The following is a 19,245-nucleotide window of genomic DNA, read 5'->3' on the forward strand; positions in this document are numbered from 1 at the left end:
CTAACAGATTTAATAGAACTGATGTCAGTAAATCAAACAACGAGGCAGTATCCTATAATGTAACAGTGTCATTTATTAAAATGAATTCAAAAGGTTTTTGTATTTTAAACCACTGCAGTGGTGCTGCAAAGTAAAAAGAATTTAAATATTTTGAAATTCCACGAAAAAGCAATGTCCAGGATGTTTGATACTGGGTGAGAGACCTCATTGTGATGCACTGCACAACACAAGCACGTCTTCTGCAGTTCCTATTAAAATGATGGAAGGCTGCCATTTTCTTCGGCCCCTTCAAACAAAACCTTAAACACACCTCTTTGCAACATACTCAAAATGAAAAAAAAAAAAAAGTATTTACACACTTTAATGTCATTTACATTTTAACAGTAAGTTTGTGGCACCCCCCTTTAAGGATGGTACTTTTGGTAAGGGCATTCAGTGTCCTAGATGGTCTCAGTACTCTTTTCCTCCAATGTCCTTCAGTCGTCACTGATCAATTAAAAAACTAAAAAGGATTCCACAACACAGTTGCTATTAACTCCATGTAATACAAGACCACTGATCACTGAGAGGAGTGCAAATAAAGGAAAAGAAGCTAGTTTGTTTAACATAACAGACGGCAAGAAGTCTTTGTATCCGAGTGTGGCCGGGGTCTCCGTCTCCAGCCATTTCTGATGAACAGATTCTAGGTCACTCCTCCGGGGTCACAAAGCAGTGAGGAAAGGGATTTCACTTCTTAACAGGAACACCATCTGAATAGTCCTCCAGCACGCCTGCCAAGTGGTTGTTGTGGGTCTTGAAGTGTCTCTTCCTCTGCCCACCTTGCTTCTTCCTCTTTTGAACTGGCAACTGCAGGGAGCACAGAAACGCAATCAGCACTCATTATGATGCTTGATTAACAAAGGCAAACATTCAGCGTTTAAGTGTCATTTCTGGTAAAATAAATGATGCCGAATCTATTCAAATTTGGGAAGCTAGAATGGGAGAAGGGAGACCAGGGGACACTGACCACTTTCTTTGGTCCTGTTTCTTGCATGGAGGAGATGCCTTGTTTTTTCAGGTACTCTTCAATCTTCTCTTCATCCATGGAATCAACGGGAACGCTCCTCCACAGTTTCTGGAATTCTACAATTACAAGACGGGTTTTTGAGACAAATGCACAGATCAATTATTTCATGATTCTGACCAAATTAAGTGCAGGCCTAGGTGAAATAGACAGAATTAATGTCAAAGTACACATGGATACTTTCTGACTGTATCTGAGAAGACAAACACGTAAATGTTAGAGTAAGGTGCGATAAATGTGACAGTTTTCAAATACTGTCAAACCATTTCTGATCAAATTATGTGACGTGCACTTATGTTATCATCTCTTTTGTGATGCGTTTACATAACTTCATCACGATACTTCTGTCACTATCCAGGGGAAGGTCATGTAACAACACCCAGATTTAATTGAGTTGAATGCTTTACCTATTACTACCCCTATCTACCCCATTTCACAAAATGAGAACTGTCCCTTTAATAAGCGTTATCTAAAATATAAATTTGCCACGGATAGGACAGACTGACAAACGTTCATCAGAAGTCTGATGCCTGAATGTTAAACGGCCCTTCCCGCAATGATGCAAAAGTCAGTATAAAGGGATTGTTGCTCCTGCTGAACGTGAGAGTGACGTTCACTAACACATTATGATGCTCAGCAGCCAGCTGAGGTTTTGTGAAGCATACTCATTCTCTCTTTTCAAATCTACATGACTGTAAAAGATACTCCACACCGATGGGCCATTCAGGCTGCTGGGTGGTCAACTCAAATCTTTGTCTGTTAGAGCCTTTGGTGTTTTGTATTCTAATATGAAGACTCAACCGATCATCAAAAACTACAGCAGTCAAATACAGAGAGCCAGTAACAGACACAAAGACAGGCAGAGAGAGAGAGAGAGAGAGAGAGAGAGTCAGTTGACTGACAGCTGACTTATGCTCACCTTCATCTACCATAAACTGGCAGTGCTTGTCGTTGTAGAATAGGATCTTCTTCTTATCTGGTCTTGTCACAAAGATGATCTGATCCCCCAAAGCCTGTGAACACATGAGAGCTCACGTCGCGGCTAACACATCCTTATTGTTTAGTCACCATGGCTTTCATTCATCATACAAGGGTGTGAGCCAGAAGTCTGAGTCCCATCTGTTAATCAACAGACTGTAAAGTACAAAGTAAATGTTTTTTTTTGTGTGCAGCCATACGTGTGTTTTAGCATGAATTATATTTATTGTGTGTTACCTTGATGGCCTTGGCTGAGTTGGGCAGTCCCTCCTCCACGTCGTCCAGCAGCACTCCTCCCAGGCCCAGCTGGTCGTGTTTGTCCAGCAGCCTCAGTAAGGCTTTCTTGTCCTTTAGATTGTACTTGGGCTTGAAGCCATACGTCCCATCCCGGACATCAATTTTTGGGTTGTTGACCAAGGCCTGAGATTGGAGGAATGGTTTTAAGTAGCTGCCAAGTTAGGAGATGAGCATTTAAAAAATTTCGTGATTTAAGTATTATGTGAATTTACTAAAATAACAAATTAAATCAAATTCCACTGAACAAATTTGTTTTTTGTGCTTTTCATCTCTTTAAAAATAAAGAGGATAAACAATTTGTGTTACGCAATCAAAACATGCACACTTGTTTGAACAGACGATTTTCAGTTTCAGATTTTCAGTCAGCAGCTGATGTTTTTCCTTCAGGTCTTGCAGCTTTCTACTATTACCAAGGTTATATTCAATAACAAGGTATTGAATGTTGTATGTTGTGACTTCTTTCTTTCACAACATACGGGCGGTTGTTATATAGAGGAGGTGTTGCCAGCGGCTCACATCAGCCTACAGATGACTTTGAGGGAAAACTAAGTGTTGTGAGGATTTCTGTAAAAGACGTCAGTGAAATGGTGTGTGGTGACAGTCAATGGGCAGTATCATACGTAAGAAACATTAACACACCTCAGTCATGAGCCACTGTTTCTGTTTCATGCTGATGTCGAGAAGTTTGGTCTCATCCAGGATCTCATCTAGGGTCAGGAAGTGTGTGTCTCCATTCTGATGCCTCGTCTGAGAGTTAAGGATAGAAAATCACATGGGTTTACATAAAGACAACACAGATGCAGAGTCAACAACTGATAAAGTATGCCACATTTTATCAGCCACATTTTTAAAGCAATTATTGGCCCCGTATTTTTACTTGGGTTTTACCCAAATGTCTACAGTGATTTTCTGCCTTAAATCCAACTGTCGGGGTAATTTACACGCTTTAAAACTCTGTGTATTCAACAGATGGCACAAAAAATGCACACATTAAAAGAAAATCTGTCAACTTGAGTGTGAGCTCTGCAGCGAGGAATGAGTCAGACAACTAGTGTGACAGGCCCTGGCTGCCTCACTGCAGAGCCACAGCATGATAAACAAGCTGTTAACACATGAAAAGAAAGACTGGGGACCAAATGTTACGCCGCGGACACAACTGACTCACTGGGCTGACACAACAGACAACAGGTCAAGTTTTGTAAAGAGCTTTGATGAAGATGACGACAGTCTTAAAATCTATCAATCAAGAGGATGCTGTTCAGACAGCTTTAATCAACTGGGACAGGAATGGCATCCATGAGACTGGAATTCACCATTGTCTAAAAGAGTGCTCAGCTATAGGGGCAAAAAACGTTACCACTTAACTGCTAGAGAACGTTCCATTTAAAAAACAAAAATGCTTCCAGAGGCTTACCTTCATATAATTGACTATCTTGGCTAGGCAGCCAAACTTGTATCCAGAGCTTGTCTTGATGTTGAAGTTACCATTACTGGACTCTGTGGAGAGAAACGACAGTTGACGCGAAACATTTAGATGTCACATTGTTTATTGTGAAGGAACACTAATCTTTATCAATCGAAAAGAATTTGTTAATTTCTCATTAACAAATCCATGAAAACACCAAAATCAACGCTACATGAATCCTCTCAATGCTTTCTGACCCCCTCTCTCGGTCTGTGGCACTCACACTCTATTTGTTCATACTGAAAACAGGTGACAAATATATAATTTCATGTAAAAAAAAGAAAAGGCCATGTAATTTCCTGAAACAGTGGTGCATTCTAGTCTGAAGCCAACTTTACAGGCGTAAATAGTGTATTTCTTGGGACTATTTACAGCCGTAAATGAACACACATTTGGTGTGGTAGTGAGTATTTACAGCAGCAGCAGGACAGTGTGTGAGGGATCGACTCAAAATAAGCTACAGCATGTGTACTAATGCAGGATGAAGTCAACCAGTGCAACAATGTGGCTCACTGTTTTTGATATTTTTTGGATAACAATGGAGCTCTATGTCAGGCTTTGGCTACACAGGCAAAACTTGGTAGTTGGATCAATATATTGTTCGTTTGGTCTTTTCTGGGATTTGTTGACAATAAGGGAAATACAGAATATCACCAGGCTTATCCTAAATATACTGCAGGAGATACTGTGAGAGTAATCTGATGAGAATGATTTGAACTCTGGCCAGCTGGTCCTATTCTCTGTTGGAGTCCAATAATGCTGCCCCCCCCCCCCCCGGAGACCGTCTGAGGTCTGGGCTCGCCAATCAAAGCTGAAAACAGACACTGATTCATGAATGATTCATGGTGTGGGCGGGAGCTTCTGTTGCTGTGAGCTGCACTGTGGGCAGGACACTGGAATTGTGACAGGCCGGTTAGCGAATGGTGCAGAGGCAGGGCTAGAGGAAAAGAGCCAATGATGAGGAGAGGCCCGTGTCGTTCAGCTGAGACATGAAGAGCTGCAAGGAGTGGCGGAGGGGGCGAGCGAGTGCACGAGCGACGGCTGACAGTGCATGAGAGTGCCGAGGAGGAAAACAGGTTGAGGAGTGAACGCGGAGGAGGGAGAGAGTGGAAGACTGAGCGAAAGGTGGAGCACCAAAAAGAGGAGAGTGCATCTGTTGACTTGCATCTTCTAAACACTGAGCCAGACACACAGGTGAGTCTGCATATTTTCCCAAATAGCATCACCAGAATAATGTGCGCGCATTTCACATCAACCAATTATAACAATCCTCAGTGTGAATCTAAGCTATAGGCTGTGAACTGTTCTTGGTCTGAGTATGGCTATGACTGTAAACGGTATTTAGGTGACTAATCCAGCATTTAAAGGGTAAGTCATACATTTTTAATGCTGCAGATCTATTTATGAATTCCCTCTGCAATACATCATCATATCTAGCAACTATGTGCATAAAAATGTAATTTTATCCTCTAACAATAATTAAGATTAGAGCTTTGGGTGGCACTTGTACTATTAAACCAAGATTGAGAAAACACATTTAATAGATTAAACTAAACAAAATAAATCTGTTTGTCTGCAGCTTGAATACCAAGCATCAGAAATTCCAGTGTGTGTTTGTATGTCTGCATGTGTGCTCATGTGCATCATCTCTGTTTGCGGGCAATCCATGAGTCGGTGCAAACTGCAGCTCTTAAGACAAATCAATGAGGGGCTGACAGCTGTGAGGAGCCAGCCTGGGGCATTAGGAGTATATAAGTGTGTTTGGTGTGTGTGTGTGTGTGTGTGTGTGTGTGTGTGTGTGTGTGTGTGTGTGTGTGTGTGTGTGTGTTAGTGAGGGGCAGGCGCTGTGTATCCGGAGAGCAATATCTGGTCCTACATCACCTTTAAGAGCCTGGCTGGGGCGGGGCTCATTTAGGGTGATAACAGATGCTGTGGGGAGCCAATCTGTCCTTATGTGTGTGTGTGTGTGTGTGTGTGTGTGTGTGTGACTGCGCTGACAAAAGAAAGGGGTGAGGGAGACCATGGGTCGAGAATACCAGTTGAGACACATTAGTAAGGAAGGCTGTTGTCATGGCAATGAGTTCAAGTGAAGTTGATATCATGAGTCTGTGATAAGGGGATGCTAAAGAGGGAACAGGGAGTCAAGTTGCATCAACTGAGGAGAAAATACCACAAAATACTTATCACAATCTGTGCACGCTGTAAACAGATGTACTTCAGTCTGCTTACCATCCTCTTAGTAGTCATCATTAGTTTCTTGCCTTACCTAGGCTGATATAATAATAATAATATCATATTACACGTATTTTGGAAGCATGCAGGAAAAGTGAAACATGCCAATTTGTATCTTGAAATATGCACAGAGGCTAAGCAGACTTTGCAACAAATTGATTTGTTTCATAAAGTGCGTATATGTTGTTTTGAGACTTCTTTGACAAAACAAACCCATCAAAAATGGGTTTGTTTTCAGTTGTCTTGAGACAACTGAAGCCACCACAACGCTGGCTTCTATCATGTTACAGTTTCAGGTAACACGGAAAAACAACGGTCGAATCACGCAAAGAGTAATCGCTTATTTCTGCATGCACACCCACAAATACAGGTCTTACCAAGACGTCACCCAAATGTACCGTACGCATTTGAAAACCGAGTGTAAAAAGAAGCACTTCTGCCCCTCTGCCTCAACTCATCCCTGTGGTTCACTCAAGTAATCTGGGTCAGCCTCCTTGCTCTCAGTACATGACATAAAAATGTCTGTGATTTTGTGTGTGTGTGTGCGTGTGTGTGTTTAGAGCATGCATGTGCGTGTGTGTGTGTGGGCAGAGATACTGGCACACTGTTCCCTGAGGATATAAAATGGTAGGCTTTGGCAGAAAATGTGAAAGGATAGCTGAAGAGAGACAAACGGCCCGACTGTGTGCACATTGCTGAGCATCTTTTAACTTCATTACTAGATTGCAGTTCCTTCGCTACAACATTTTTGTCAGGCGTTATGGCCGAAGCGGTGCAAACCGAGCGTAGGTGCCACATCTCACTGTGCAGCTATCCTTTTCTACTCTGCTTTTAAGTCTATTTTTGTTCCGAGCAGATGGCCTCAGTGGGGTTTATGCTCTTTTGAAATATAACCTTTTGCTCTCATAACACTTCTCATTTAACTTAAAACCCATTTCTGCAGGCCAAGGTTCATTTTGTGTCTAAACTGACACTGCAATTTATCATCTTTCAATATCCTATATGATTGATAATGATGTTGTACTAGCATAATAACATTACAGCAGAGAAGTTCTGATGGTTTTAAAAAAGGGAATGGCTTTCCCATTCTGTCTGTGGCCTCCAGTGAGACTGCCCACTTATCAAACAGTACATTAGCTGCGCAGTGAAAATGAAACTCACACATGATCTGTACAGATTCTTTTTTTAAAAGTCATTCCAAAGCCACAGAATCCTAAATATAATGCCCTAAAGAGCAATTCTCCTACAGCTTTCATTTCCTAATCATTCTCTCACCATGGAAACGTAAAAGTATTTTACAACCATCGCTCTCTAATTTGGTCTTCCTATTGCAATTACCACCTCGCACTGTTGCAGGCATTAACAATCTGTCTCTCTCCCTGTTTTTGTTGCTTCAAACCAGAAATCATGGCCAACATCACCACCACTATACACCCAAGCAATCTGCCATGGCACCAAGAGGCGGCCCCTCTCTCCCATGTCTCCTTGCAGGTCCAGGAGGTGTACCCGTTCCATGATGGCTGGAATGTGGCCTGCTTCATCATCCTTTTACTGTTCATCCTCACTGTCCTGTCTCTGGCTGCCTTGGCCGTGCTCTATGAGCTACTGGACTGCGGGTGCTGTGCCAAAGGGAAGACACATCAGCAGCTACAGGAGGAGGGGCCGGGAAGCTGCAGCAAGCTCATGACCAGCATCTGCAAGGAGCCAGCATCCCACACTGAAGTAGTATAGGGGCAGCAAGGATGAAGATGAGGAAGAGCAGGAATTGGGGTTTCATTGCTGAACTGGAAAACCCCACAGCGTTGACCCTTATGCCCTAAGAGAAGAACTTCTAAAATAGCCCAATAGTGGTGCTCACACTGCTCACACTTGAGAGGATGCAAAGGGAAGAGACAAGATGAGGTGGTAAAACGATGTAAAAAAAGGAAGGGGGCAGTTTGTCACCAAATTACAATGCGTCTAATTAGCTTTTCATTTCAATTAGGAGGGAATCTTCACACATCTACATTCACTACCACTTAACACACAGGGCAGATGCTGAAAGCCATATTTTCCACAATACAATCAGAAGAAAGACAGAGCACTCAAATAGTCTAGTAATAAGAGTATTGGAACTAGTTCTAATAGCAAAAAAAAACTTGTAACACTAAACACTTGTCAGAACCAGAAAGAAAAAAAACATTCTAGTTCAGTGTCACCTGCCCTGTGAGTACTGCACGTACTTGTGACCTGCTGGATGCAAATGAGCTTCTATGAGATGCGGTGAAACGTTGTAAACTGACAGAAAACGCTGTCTAATCTAAGGACTTATCCCAGTTTCCCAACAGGACCTCATAAACTACAAACAAGTGATCAAGCTTCGTTGGACATTGCTGCTTTGGACAAAACCTGTGTTTCTCTGTTCTTTAGTCAATTGTATGCCTGTGATGTTAACATGTTTAGTATTGCAACATTATCTCATGACAAGTGACACTTCAGTGCTGCACAGTGATGTAATTTATCATGTCATATTGAGCACAATGTATGATATCATATGCCTTACCCCAAAAATGCCTAATAAATTGTCACTGAATTATGCACCAGAGTTTTTTCTGCCAAGCCTTAATTGTAGTGATCTGTGATGAAAAAGAAGATGTGTTTAATTGTTGCTAACTTTTTTTCAAATGGTTCAACAGAGCCCTCAAATTAGCATCGCATTATTGACTATGATTGTTTGTGTGTACCTTCCTGTCTTAGGTGAAAGTGTGTCCCCTGTAGGCCAAAAACACACATGTAAACATGTATGTTTCCAGACAAAATTTCTACCATGGGAAGCCAAAAGACGCTGCATAAGCTTGAAGAAAGTGGTGCAACAACTTCCAGAGGCTGATGGATGCTCTAAAAGTCTTTAGTTTATCAGAAAACAGAACAGATTTAGCTGTGAAACACCTGTAAAAACACTGGACATTCCACTTCTATTTATCCACGCTCATTTGCAACAGTGGAGCAATGTGGTTTCATGTTTCAATGACCGCAAGCTGCCTTATTCAGGTTTGCTAGGTGCCAGTCAATAAGAAGTTATATTAGCATGTATGCATAAGACAGCATAAACATAAAATATACAAAAACGGCTAAAATATTTGGGGGGTGCATTATATAGATATATGTAAACATTTCATTAACCGAAAAATATGTTTTGTGTTTTTCTTATTGTTGATAATATGTTCTGAAAGGAGGGCAGCACAGTGGAGCAGGTATTAAACTTTTCTGTGTGGAGTTTGCATGTTCTCCCCATGCTTGCATCCTCCCGCAGTTCCAAGACATGCAGGTTAGGTTATCTGGTGACTCTACACTGTGACTGTGAGCATCAGTGGTTGTCTGTCTCTATGTGTTCGCCCTGTGATTGACTGGTGTCCAGACCAGGGTGTACCTCTCGCCCCAAAGTCAGCTGGGATTGGCTCTAGCCCCCCCCCACAACCCTGAAGGATAAGCGGTATAGACAATGGATGGATGTTTCGAAAGGCTTACAAGCAGTACAATTTTAATATATGATCAATATATATGAATTATACAAGAAATAATACAAGAAATGTAATGATGCCAAAAACAACCATCATTACAATTGACATCTTTAGTGGTCTCTAAAGTTGCTGCTCAGAAGAATCACAGTTTAAATAAGAATCAATAAAATACTTTTTTCACTTTCTGATCCATCATCACTGCCTAATCTCCACTGCACAGACATCTGAATTCCCACTGAAGTGTTCTGTGTTACGGATAGCAAAACTGCAAGAGATCTCAACAAGGCCCTTTACATATATACAAAAGTGTTAAAAAAAATAAAAAAAATAAATTATATATACACACACATATATATATATATATATATATATATATATATATAAATATATATATATATATAAAAATATATATATATATATAAATATATATAAATATATATATATATAAATATATATATATATATATATATATATATATATATATATATATATATATAATATATATTATATATTATATATATATTTTTTTAAGTCTTCTTCACTTACCAGCACCATGTTTGGACCCTGAAGAGCTCTCCTTGTCAACTTTAGGCTTCTTCTTCTTGTGTGATCCAGAGTCTGAGGCAGCCTGTCTCTTCTCTACAGCTGGAGTGGACAGAGCTCTTTTCTTGAACAGCTCCCTCTCTCTCAGCAGAGCTGGATCCATCCTGGCTGAAAGGGCACAAAACGCATCAAAAGCAGCAACAATTTTAATTACACAAAATTAAAGGCAACTTAACTTATCTCCCTGTTGTCTGACTTGCTTTAATCTCTCTCCAAACAGAGTCAACATTTCACATAAACCAGATACTTTTCACGTGTTTTCATGTTGGTATGCAAACAGGTGACACACTGTAACCATGGCCGGATTACTACACATGTAAGTCAGAGATCAACCTGCACTTCAGTGCTGTGCTACAGTGCCTGATCCTACGGCTTTTTAAATAGGTCATTTGATTTAAGACACGTACATTTAAAAATATCCACCAGCTGAGTTTTGTCAATGGACTCCTCAACACAACACTGACAATCTTTAGGGTGGGCCTACGGTTCAGAGGCTTAGTCTGTGTGGTAATCCAGCCTTGACTAGATCTGGCACTGTTGTAATTGAACCCAGCAAACAACACCTTCACTGAGAGGTCATATAAATACTGTATGAACACGAGTGATCAGCACCTATTTAAACTGGCGTCAGAGCAGATTAGGCCCCATGAACAGCTAACATTAGTTAGCTAGTTAGTTAGTTCGTCTACCAGCCGGGTTAGTTAGTCCACATTGTTCCAAGGTAGCCTGACGTTGTTGCTTTGTTGTGATAATGTAACCAACAAAATAGCTGCAGCCAACGTTATCTGCTTCTCGAAAGGTTCCGGACTACGTAGGATATTTGGATAACAACATAGATAAACAAACGTAACGACACTTGGCTAGTTAGTTAGCTTAGTTAGCTTGCCCATTTGTTCAACGTTATCTAATTGAACGTTACCTGGCACTTAGTTCCGGTTAGTCCAGGAGGACTATCTAATTACGGAGGATATGAAAGAGGAGGAAAACGCCCTCTTCAGCAAATCACCGCACTGCCTTGCTCCCTCACAGGTAATATAACTTAACGTTAGCTAACTAACTTCATGCACAATACATCTCTTTTTTTCTCATGCTTCACTTCCGGTCTTGTTCGAGTTTTCGGATATCAACTGCCAATCCTTGGACGACGTCATCACGTATGAAAGTATTCACAAAACAACAGAAAAAGACAAAACAGTAGTAGTTTGTATTATATTATACTAGTATACTACGATAAAAGAATAATTTAACAAGAGATAAAATATTCATTTAAGCAAAGTAAAAAATTAGCAGTACATTTAAATGACAGATGTTTAATATTATTTTTACAAAACACATAAAAGGTACAATCCAAATAGTGTAGGAAATAATATTATCTAATTCTTAAAATGCATATCTGATAAAGGAAATGCAATATAGGTAGATAGGTAGACAGGTAGACAAATTGTTGACAGTCCAGAATACATGTTCTCAGTGGTACTGCTGGGTGTGTATATATATATATATATATATATATATATACATATATATATATTATTTTTTATTTTTAAATAACTCTGATTATCACATCTCATGATTTTTTAAGCATCTACACTCCTTGACAAGGGCTGGTTGTAAATTAAACAAGGGCACCACGTAGTGGTTAGTTAATGCCACTGCTTCACACACACATATTTCTTTTCCTCCCCTACAGGTTATAGTGAAAAGTAAATTCTAAAATTCTACCAGGGTTGTTAGGTGTTTTAAAATGTTTTTGGTCTCAAAGGTGGTGGCTGAGTGAATATTTCAAGCAAGGTTTAATCATCTTCAACTTAAAGGGTAATGGAACTCAGCCAAATGATGTGCAGGTTTGGCTGACTGAAAGTGGTGAAATATTGATCTGGAGAAATTGTCTGCTGTGACTTAAGGGCTATCCAAGCGGAACAGGGATTTTAAGGGTAAATATGGAGAGTCTCTATATTCTGACTCTCAAATCAGCTCTAATTAGATTCCTCCAAGCTCAGCATGAATGGCATTTTCAGCGCATTGGCATGAGAGAGGAAACCTTGTGATAGATGCCAGGAGATCAAAACCAAGGCAACAAACAAGGACAGGACCAAAATTGAGGGACAAATATTGATGTGCCGCTACATTTATCATTTATACACTTGTGCACTGTTTGGTCATGCTGCCTGGTGAGTCATAGTCCCTACACACTGTACCAAAATAAACAGATGAAACAACCTCACAAACAAGTTTTCGCTCATTGGCTGTTTCCACTGGTAAAAATATAGTAAAAATGAAATAATGTCACTTCACTAAAACAGAACTGACACAATCTTAGACGGAACATAAATGAATTTGTGCATTGTGCACAAAAACTGCATTTGTTCAAGTTAAGTACAAACATGACATCTGCAGTGTGATTGTGTGAAAAGTTACAGACCACAATGATGAAAACCCTGGCATCCACTGTGTCAGACCGGATTCTGTGACTTTGTAGTTTTCTAGGGAGTAATGTATGGAGGCAAACCCTTCAGGAATTTAGATGTGAGGCTCTTACAGCACTTTTTAGCCCATTGGTGCCCTCTGGCACCCTTTCAAAGAAATATTCCTCTCCCTAAAGGAATTTGCCATCACTATGTGCCTATAGTGCAACTTTGGCCGAGGATGAGGCTATAATCTACTCAGCTCATTGATCAATAAATATGATTTAGCTTTGCTTGTCACTACTCACTGCAAAGATGTGCAATATGGGAGGCTGGAGCTGGTGAAAGTTAAAAGAAAAGGCCATAATGTCTGCACTGCAGAAGCGGTTGTTACGAAACTGAGTATATCAGTACATCAGCTCATCCAACTGAAGCTGGACTTTGCTGACTGAAGTGAGAAGGCAACACCCACACTGTGTATTCAGGTGAGAGAGGAGGTGGCACAAAGCAGCAGTATAACCAAGTGACCAAATCAAATAGAGAGCTAAGCACTCAGGAGCAGCAGAGTGTGGAGTATAAGATACAGAGTAGAGCTGGACTATGTCGTTCAGCTCAAACTGTAAGAGGGGAATAGAGGGCATTTTTCCAAATTAGTTCTCAATTCCTGCACATGTGCATAAGCTTTCACGCATGGATTAATTGGAGCAGGATTTAACATAAAAGATGTTCCCTCGTTTTATTCAAGAATTATGCAGTAACTTAATTGCTTCAATTCGAAAGCCTCTTAGATATTAACATAAAGAATCATTCCACAGCTTTCTTTTTTTTTGTTGTGATTGGCTTGAAGACACTGTAAGAGTGTTTTCTTTGTGAGGTGAGGTGAGCTGCAGCACTTTATTGATTTGACTCTTGACATTTGACTCTAATTCAAATGTTGCAAAAGCTTTTGGTGTCATCACGGTTTCACTTTCTATGACCCTGCCTATAAAGCAGTGTACGATTTAGAAATTGATGAAATGACAACAGAAATCAGTTAAAAAAAAATTCAAAACGGTGAAAAGCCAACAGTTTCACAATAAATGATATGTTCATACACCACACTAGTAGATTTGGACATGCTCCCTGAACTGGTTTTTACAACCCACAGTGAGAGAAAATACCCAAATTTGACACTGAGTTTGCTCTCCTTTGTCTCCTACTGTGTGCTAGCTGGTTATCCCCCATGCATTTGTTTTAAGGACATTAACGTGTAAATAATAATGCAACAGCTCTCTGATTACTTCCTCAGATTTAGTTTATGATGTGTACTGTGCATTCTCTTTTAAAAGCGCCACCAGAGGTTTTTTATACACTGGAAAGCAAATCACATAAACCATATAAAGTGTACTGTTAGCTTCTCCATAGGGCTATGAAAACTTAAATAGGAGCGTGTGTGCATATTTGTGTACATTAGTCAGATATTTCTGGTCTAAACTCAAAATCCTTAGATGTTGATATTAAAAAAAAAAAAAAAAGATTCAATATGCTCTTATTCCAAAATTCATGCAGCAAAAGAGTAAAACATTTTGCAAAAAATATTGCAGGAAACTTTTTCTACGTGCAGGTTCAGAACAGAACGCAAAAACAGGCATCACTTCATTCAGCTTGCGGATCATAGAACAAATTAGCATCTCCAAAACTCATAATTAATGATTCAGCAGGCCAGTCAAAGAAGTGAGCCCACATGAATGATTAAATATGTGCTAACCTAATTTAGGGACTAATCCATAATAAATGAATTACACTGTTTAGACATAGCAGAGAAAGAATGGAAAAGAGAAGGAGAAGATTTGGACATCAGAGAATAGTGAGACTTATGAAGTGACAACTTAAATTATTCTGCTTCGGATGGGCCAACCTCACCATTGCCTCAACTACAGTCACTTTCAAGCCACAGCAACCTGGGTAAGTCAAGGCATGACCATGGCCAATTAGACAGATGCTGTTAACATCATCATGGAGTGAAGTGAAGTGGTGACTGAATTAGATTCATTGTAGGAGTAACGATGTTTCCTTTATCAAACTGTAAAAGTTTAGTGTTCTGTTGTTTTTCACAGGGAGAAACTGTGAGGGGCAGTCATTTATTAGCAAATGTGTGTGTGTGTGTGTGTGTGTGTGAGAGAGAGAGAGAGATAAGAGGGTGTTCGTGTATTATATATTATAGCAACAGAGAGAGATAGTCAGCCCTGTAATCTAGAGGTGAGGAATAACATCAAAGAGAAGAGCGAGTGAAATCCTGGAGCTGCAGCCAACCAGTGCAAATCCCTGTGGAGGAGAAAATCTCAAGTGACAGCTTTCAATTACAACAGTATGAGAGAGAGAGTGTGTGTGTGTGTGTGTGTGTGTGTGTACTACCTGTCAGCACTTCTGGGCTTTACTGACAGTAAGATGTCACAGCTTCTGAATTGAAAGCACCTCATGTATACACAAAAAAGCCACACACACACACACACACACACACACACACACACACACACACACACACACTCACACACACACACACACACACACACACACACACACACACACACACACACACACACACACGTTTTCTTTTTCTTTCTTTGTCTTGTTCTCACATTTTCTGTGCTGTATTCTCAGGTGTCTCAAGTTGAACTGCTGCTGGACCTAAACCCAGCAAAGAGGAGTCAGATACTGCACACTGGAACTCACTGTATTACTGTACATTGTGTGTAGGTGTGTGCAATTTGTGCCCATGAGTGCTTGAGACCGCTTCACGGACATAGATTGTATTTTGCAGTCTTTACTCAGATGAAGCAAAGGCCACCAGTGAACAAAACATAATCAAGGATTATGTGATATTCATTCATTTGTTAGTTTATTTATCAGGGACACTAATACATATTTTCTAACAGAAAAAAGAAACAGACGTATGCAAGACATCCAGCTGAAGCTAATGTCTCTCCCTGTGTATACACACAAACATTACACTCATACTTGACTATAGAAAATATCATCCCAAATCCATGGGCTACAATAATCTTTCAACAGGGAAGGTTTTCCACAAGATTTTGGAGCCTGGCTGCAGGGATTTGCTGCCATTCAGACTGGCAGTGAAGTTGGGCTATGATGGTGGGCGGTAAAGGTTTAGCTCTCAGTTGGTGTTCGACTTCATCTCAGAGGTGTTGAATGGTGTTGAGGTCAGGACTCTGACCAGTCGGGTTCTTCGTTTCCGAACTCTGAAAATCATTTCTTCATGGCTAGCTGTGGCCACAAAACTGGATGCATGTTGTTGTTTGTAATATCACTGTATGCTGCAGCATTGATTGAACTGGAACTGAAGCTCAGGCCATGAAAAATAGCCACAAACCAAAGGTACACAAAGGTATGTGTCCATATACTTTTGGCCACGCTGCACTGCGATATGTAATATACAAAATCAGCTATACAATTTTAGGTAAGTGTGATGTGCTCATCAATTTAACACTAATCCTAGCTTATTGACATTTTAGGTGGGCTGGCACTGAAGTAGATTCAAAGTGCTATGTATCCATTTTGTAAACAAATTGTCAGAATTCATATGCATGCATAACATTAATTAGTAATTATTAACATTTTATTTTACAGTGGGGCCTTGTGGAGACAAGCATTATGTCAGTGGAAGAAAAGTGTGAGTGCCAAATGCTGTATTACTGCAATGAAATAATCTTGTGAGGAGGGATTTTAAAAGCTAAATCTACAATCGAGCTACCCATAAGGTGGCAGTAGAACAGCATTAGTTTCTGCTGCAGCCTGGTGAGTGACTCATCGAACTAGAAGAGCTGCAGCCTCTCAGACAGATAGAGAAGATAAAAACAGCCAAACCTGCTGTATTGACCCCAGTCTCAGGGCTGTAGCTCATCTGCTAACCTTTCAGAATGAAAAGCTCGCCGTGGCTACAGAAGCATCTAGATTTCCCTTTTAAATATAAATAGAGAAGATCACGGAGTAAAGCGGCTCTAATAGAGGAGACGTAGAGGTCTGACATGCTGTCACGCTCTAAACCAGGCCAGCAGTCTGTGGCTTTGTTCAGACACTTTTTTAGTGTGCCCTTTCTTCAGACCTTGCATCAAAGAAATCAATGATCTGATTTTGACTGACTGGTGGGAAGTGCTCTGGTCAAGTCAGGCAGTGTTTGCTAAATCTGACAATTTAAAAGAAGGAAGAGATGCCTCTTAAGGGATTTGAACAAGCTCACTTGCTGTGAGGTGGCTGGTGAGGCATCGTTATGTAAGACGGCACAGACACTCAAGGATGGGGCAGGGTTTTGTTGCCGAGGCAGTTTTTCCAACTGTTCTGTACTTTGTAGCAAAAATCATTTCCCAGAATGAGTCTTATATGCTTGTGAATGTGAGATGGTGAACAGCATTAATGCATTATTCTGCTGTTTATGTAACCGGACAAGGGGGAATTTGGTGAATATACAGCAAGGGTTAAAGGCTCTCCCTCCTGTTTCTACTGTTTACCTCTGAAAAACACACACACATGTCTGTATCATTAATCTTGTGGGGACCTTCAGTGACTATACTCATCCCCTTAGCTTCATTCCCTGAAGTAAACCTCCATCAGGAAATGCCAAACAATAACTCCTAACCTATCGGTGCTTGAGCACAAACATCTGTGTGTCCTACCACTAGATGCATGCACAGTGTGTGTTAGCGTGTGGTTGTGTGGGTGGCACCTGAGCTCTCTGGGACAGCTAGGTGAAACGAGTGTGTGCTGTCCAAACCCTGCAGGGGCAAACTAATCCTGATTCCTGATGTTAATCTGAGTATTGAGCTCCTGTGTGGGGGGCCATGCTGACACCTGATGGTGTGGAGGTCAAAGCTGTGTGTGCATGTGTGTGTGTATGAGCGATGCTCCTTTTGCCCTTTCCAAATGTCACAGAAGGGCCAACTCCTGAGGAGCAGGCCCATAATGTGGGCACACACATTGTGTGTGTGTGTGTGTGTGTGTGTGTGTGTGTGTGTGTATGTGTGTATGCCGTGTGTGTCATGATAATCTCCACTATTAAGCCCCTCAAACGCATCATTTCTTCTGATGTTTGTGTGTGTGCAGACAAAAAAGTGTGTTTGTGTGCAGTCTGTCTCTCTGCTGCATCCCATTCTCCATTCTCTTATTGAATCTTTAATAATCATCGTCCGCATTACAGTGAAGTTCACAAACAAAGTGTTCAAAACAACATCTGCTTACCACGTTCCAAACATTTTTCCCAAGTGTTTTATAGTTAAGTTTCGATTTATATTTATGAAGTATTCTCCTTAAGTTAGAAATGCAAAAGTCAAAGCATTCAAGTATCAGTATAGTAAGTGAATGGAGGCCCACTTTTTCTAATACTGCCATGTTACACTGACTAGATTTGTTTGTTGAAGTAGCCCTGCTATGAAATAATTAGTTAACACGTCCCCATTTATCTTTTTACTCAAATGGATTCCTTACCCATGCGACTAATGTGGATGAAAACAAAAACGAGTGCTCCATGGTGCTGGATCCATGCTAGCATTGTCCGCCTACAGTCTGTCACCAGTCGGTCCTAATCTATTCCTTACGGCATAAAAAAACAATTAGCAGAGCCACAGTGTTTGCCTGAGAATTGTTGACCACCACTGCCAAAGAGAAATAGAAAACGTATGTGTCAAGAATTGCTTTATGATGCTAATGTTTGTTTTTTTCATGGGGATTTTTCAGCAGCACATCATTTTTGCCAGCTGGGAGTGTGCAAAAGAAGACAATGAACAACTGCAAACAGGCAATGTTTGGTGTATGCCTTCTCTTCTCTTTTCATTGCTTATGCTTCATTTTTTGTTTCTTCTCTTTCTTTTTTTGTTGTTGGCTTCTACATTTGAGAGAGTGGTGTTTTTGTTGCACACACTGATTAATTTGTCCAGAATTACAGGTATAATACAGGATTGATTTCCCTTTAGCCACCACACTACAGTACAATTTTCACTCAATTTTAGCCAGAACAATAGAATGATTTGAGTTGCACAGCAGATCAAACTGCACGTCTCACATTGAGAAGCACCTGAGGTGTGTTTATAAGCATTAATTCACCAAAACATTATGAAAAACAATTTAAATGTGCCCATTGCTTCTATATTCCATTAGTACATCCTGATAAAAAGGTACATATTTGCAGCTTTTAGACTCAAACTCTGCAGGAGACTAGGAGCGGTGGTGGTACTGATGGCAGGGGGTTGCAAAAATAAAGCCAGAATGCAGTATATAAAACAGTTTCTATGATAATCATAACACAACAGTTTTTTTTTTCTTTTACTAGATACAACCCATAATGATGATGTTTGAGCTCTTACAAACTGCAAAATATTGTCATTATTAGAGCATCAAAACTCCCAACACAGTGAAGCTTCCACATTACCATTAGAGGCACCACAACTTTAAAGTTTACCAAGAGAATAAAATTACTTTCCAGTGATGTTGTTACATCCTGGTGATATGGTACTAATAGTTTATATATATGTTTCAATCCAAAGAAACTTACTCACCAGACTCTTCAAGAGTAATACTGGACTTATTGTAAACGCATGATTTAGAAAAACAGTCTATGGAAATTAGAACCCATTGAAATGCCATAATTGGGGGTGCACAATGTGATAGGAATATTGTCCTGAGTCTAGAGGCTGGATACTGGGGTTGATGTTT

General features: G+C 40.3%; 2 protein-coding genes across 2 annotated transcripts; one reads left to right on the plus strand and one right to left on the minus strand.

The window, feature by feature from the left end:
• Window positions 1-50: 50 nt before the first annotated feature.
• On the minus strand, window positions 51-11,233 carry gtf2e2 (general transcription factor IIE, polypeptide 2, beta). Its single transcript, XM_070827703.1, has 8 exons — window positions 11,058-11,233; window positions 10,082-10,246; window positions 3,753-3,835; window positions 2,978-3,085; window positions 2,279-2,461; window positions 1,983-2,076; window positions 1,007-1,122; window positions 51-846 (listed from the first exon to the last, which is right to left on the minus strand). Exons 2-8 carry the CDS (start codon window positions 10,239-10,241, stop codon window positions 727-729), a joined length of 864 nt encoding a protein of 287 aa, XP_070683804.1. The 5' UTR covers window positions 10,242-10,246; window positions 11,058-11,233; the 3' UTR covers window positions 51-726.
• smim18 (small integral membrane protein 18) lies at window positions 4,881-7,922 on the plus strand. The gene is made up of 2 exons (XM_070828476.1): window positions 4,881-4,997; window positions 7,438-7,922. Exon 2 carries the CDS (start codon window positions 7,443-7,445, stop codon window positions 7,764-7,766), a length of 324 nt encoding a protein of 107 aa, XP_070684577.1. The 5' UTR covers window positions 4,881-4,997; window positions 7,438-7,442; the 3' UTR covers window positions 7,767-7,922.
• Window positions 11,234-19,245: the final 8,012 nt, after the last annotated feature.

Source organism: Pempheris klunzingeri, chromosome 3 (genome assembly GCF_042242105.1).
Source record: "Pempheris klunzingeri isolate RE-2024b chromosome 3, fPemKlu1.hap1, whole genome shotgun sequence".
In the NCBI taxonomy this organism is placed as follows: Eukaryota; Metazoa; Chordata; class Actinopteri; order Acropomatiformes; family Pempheridae; genus Pempheris; species Pempheris klunzingeri.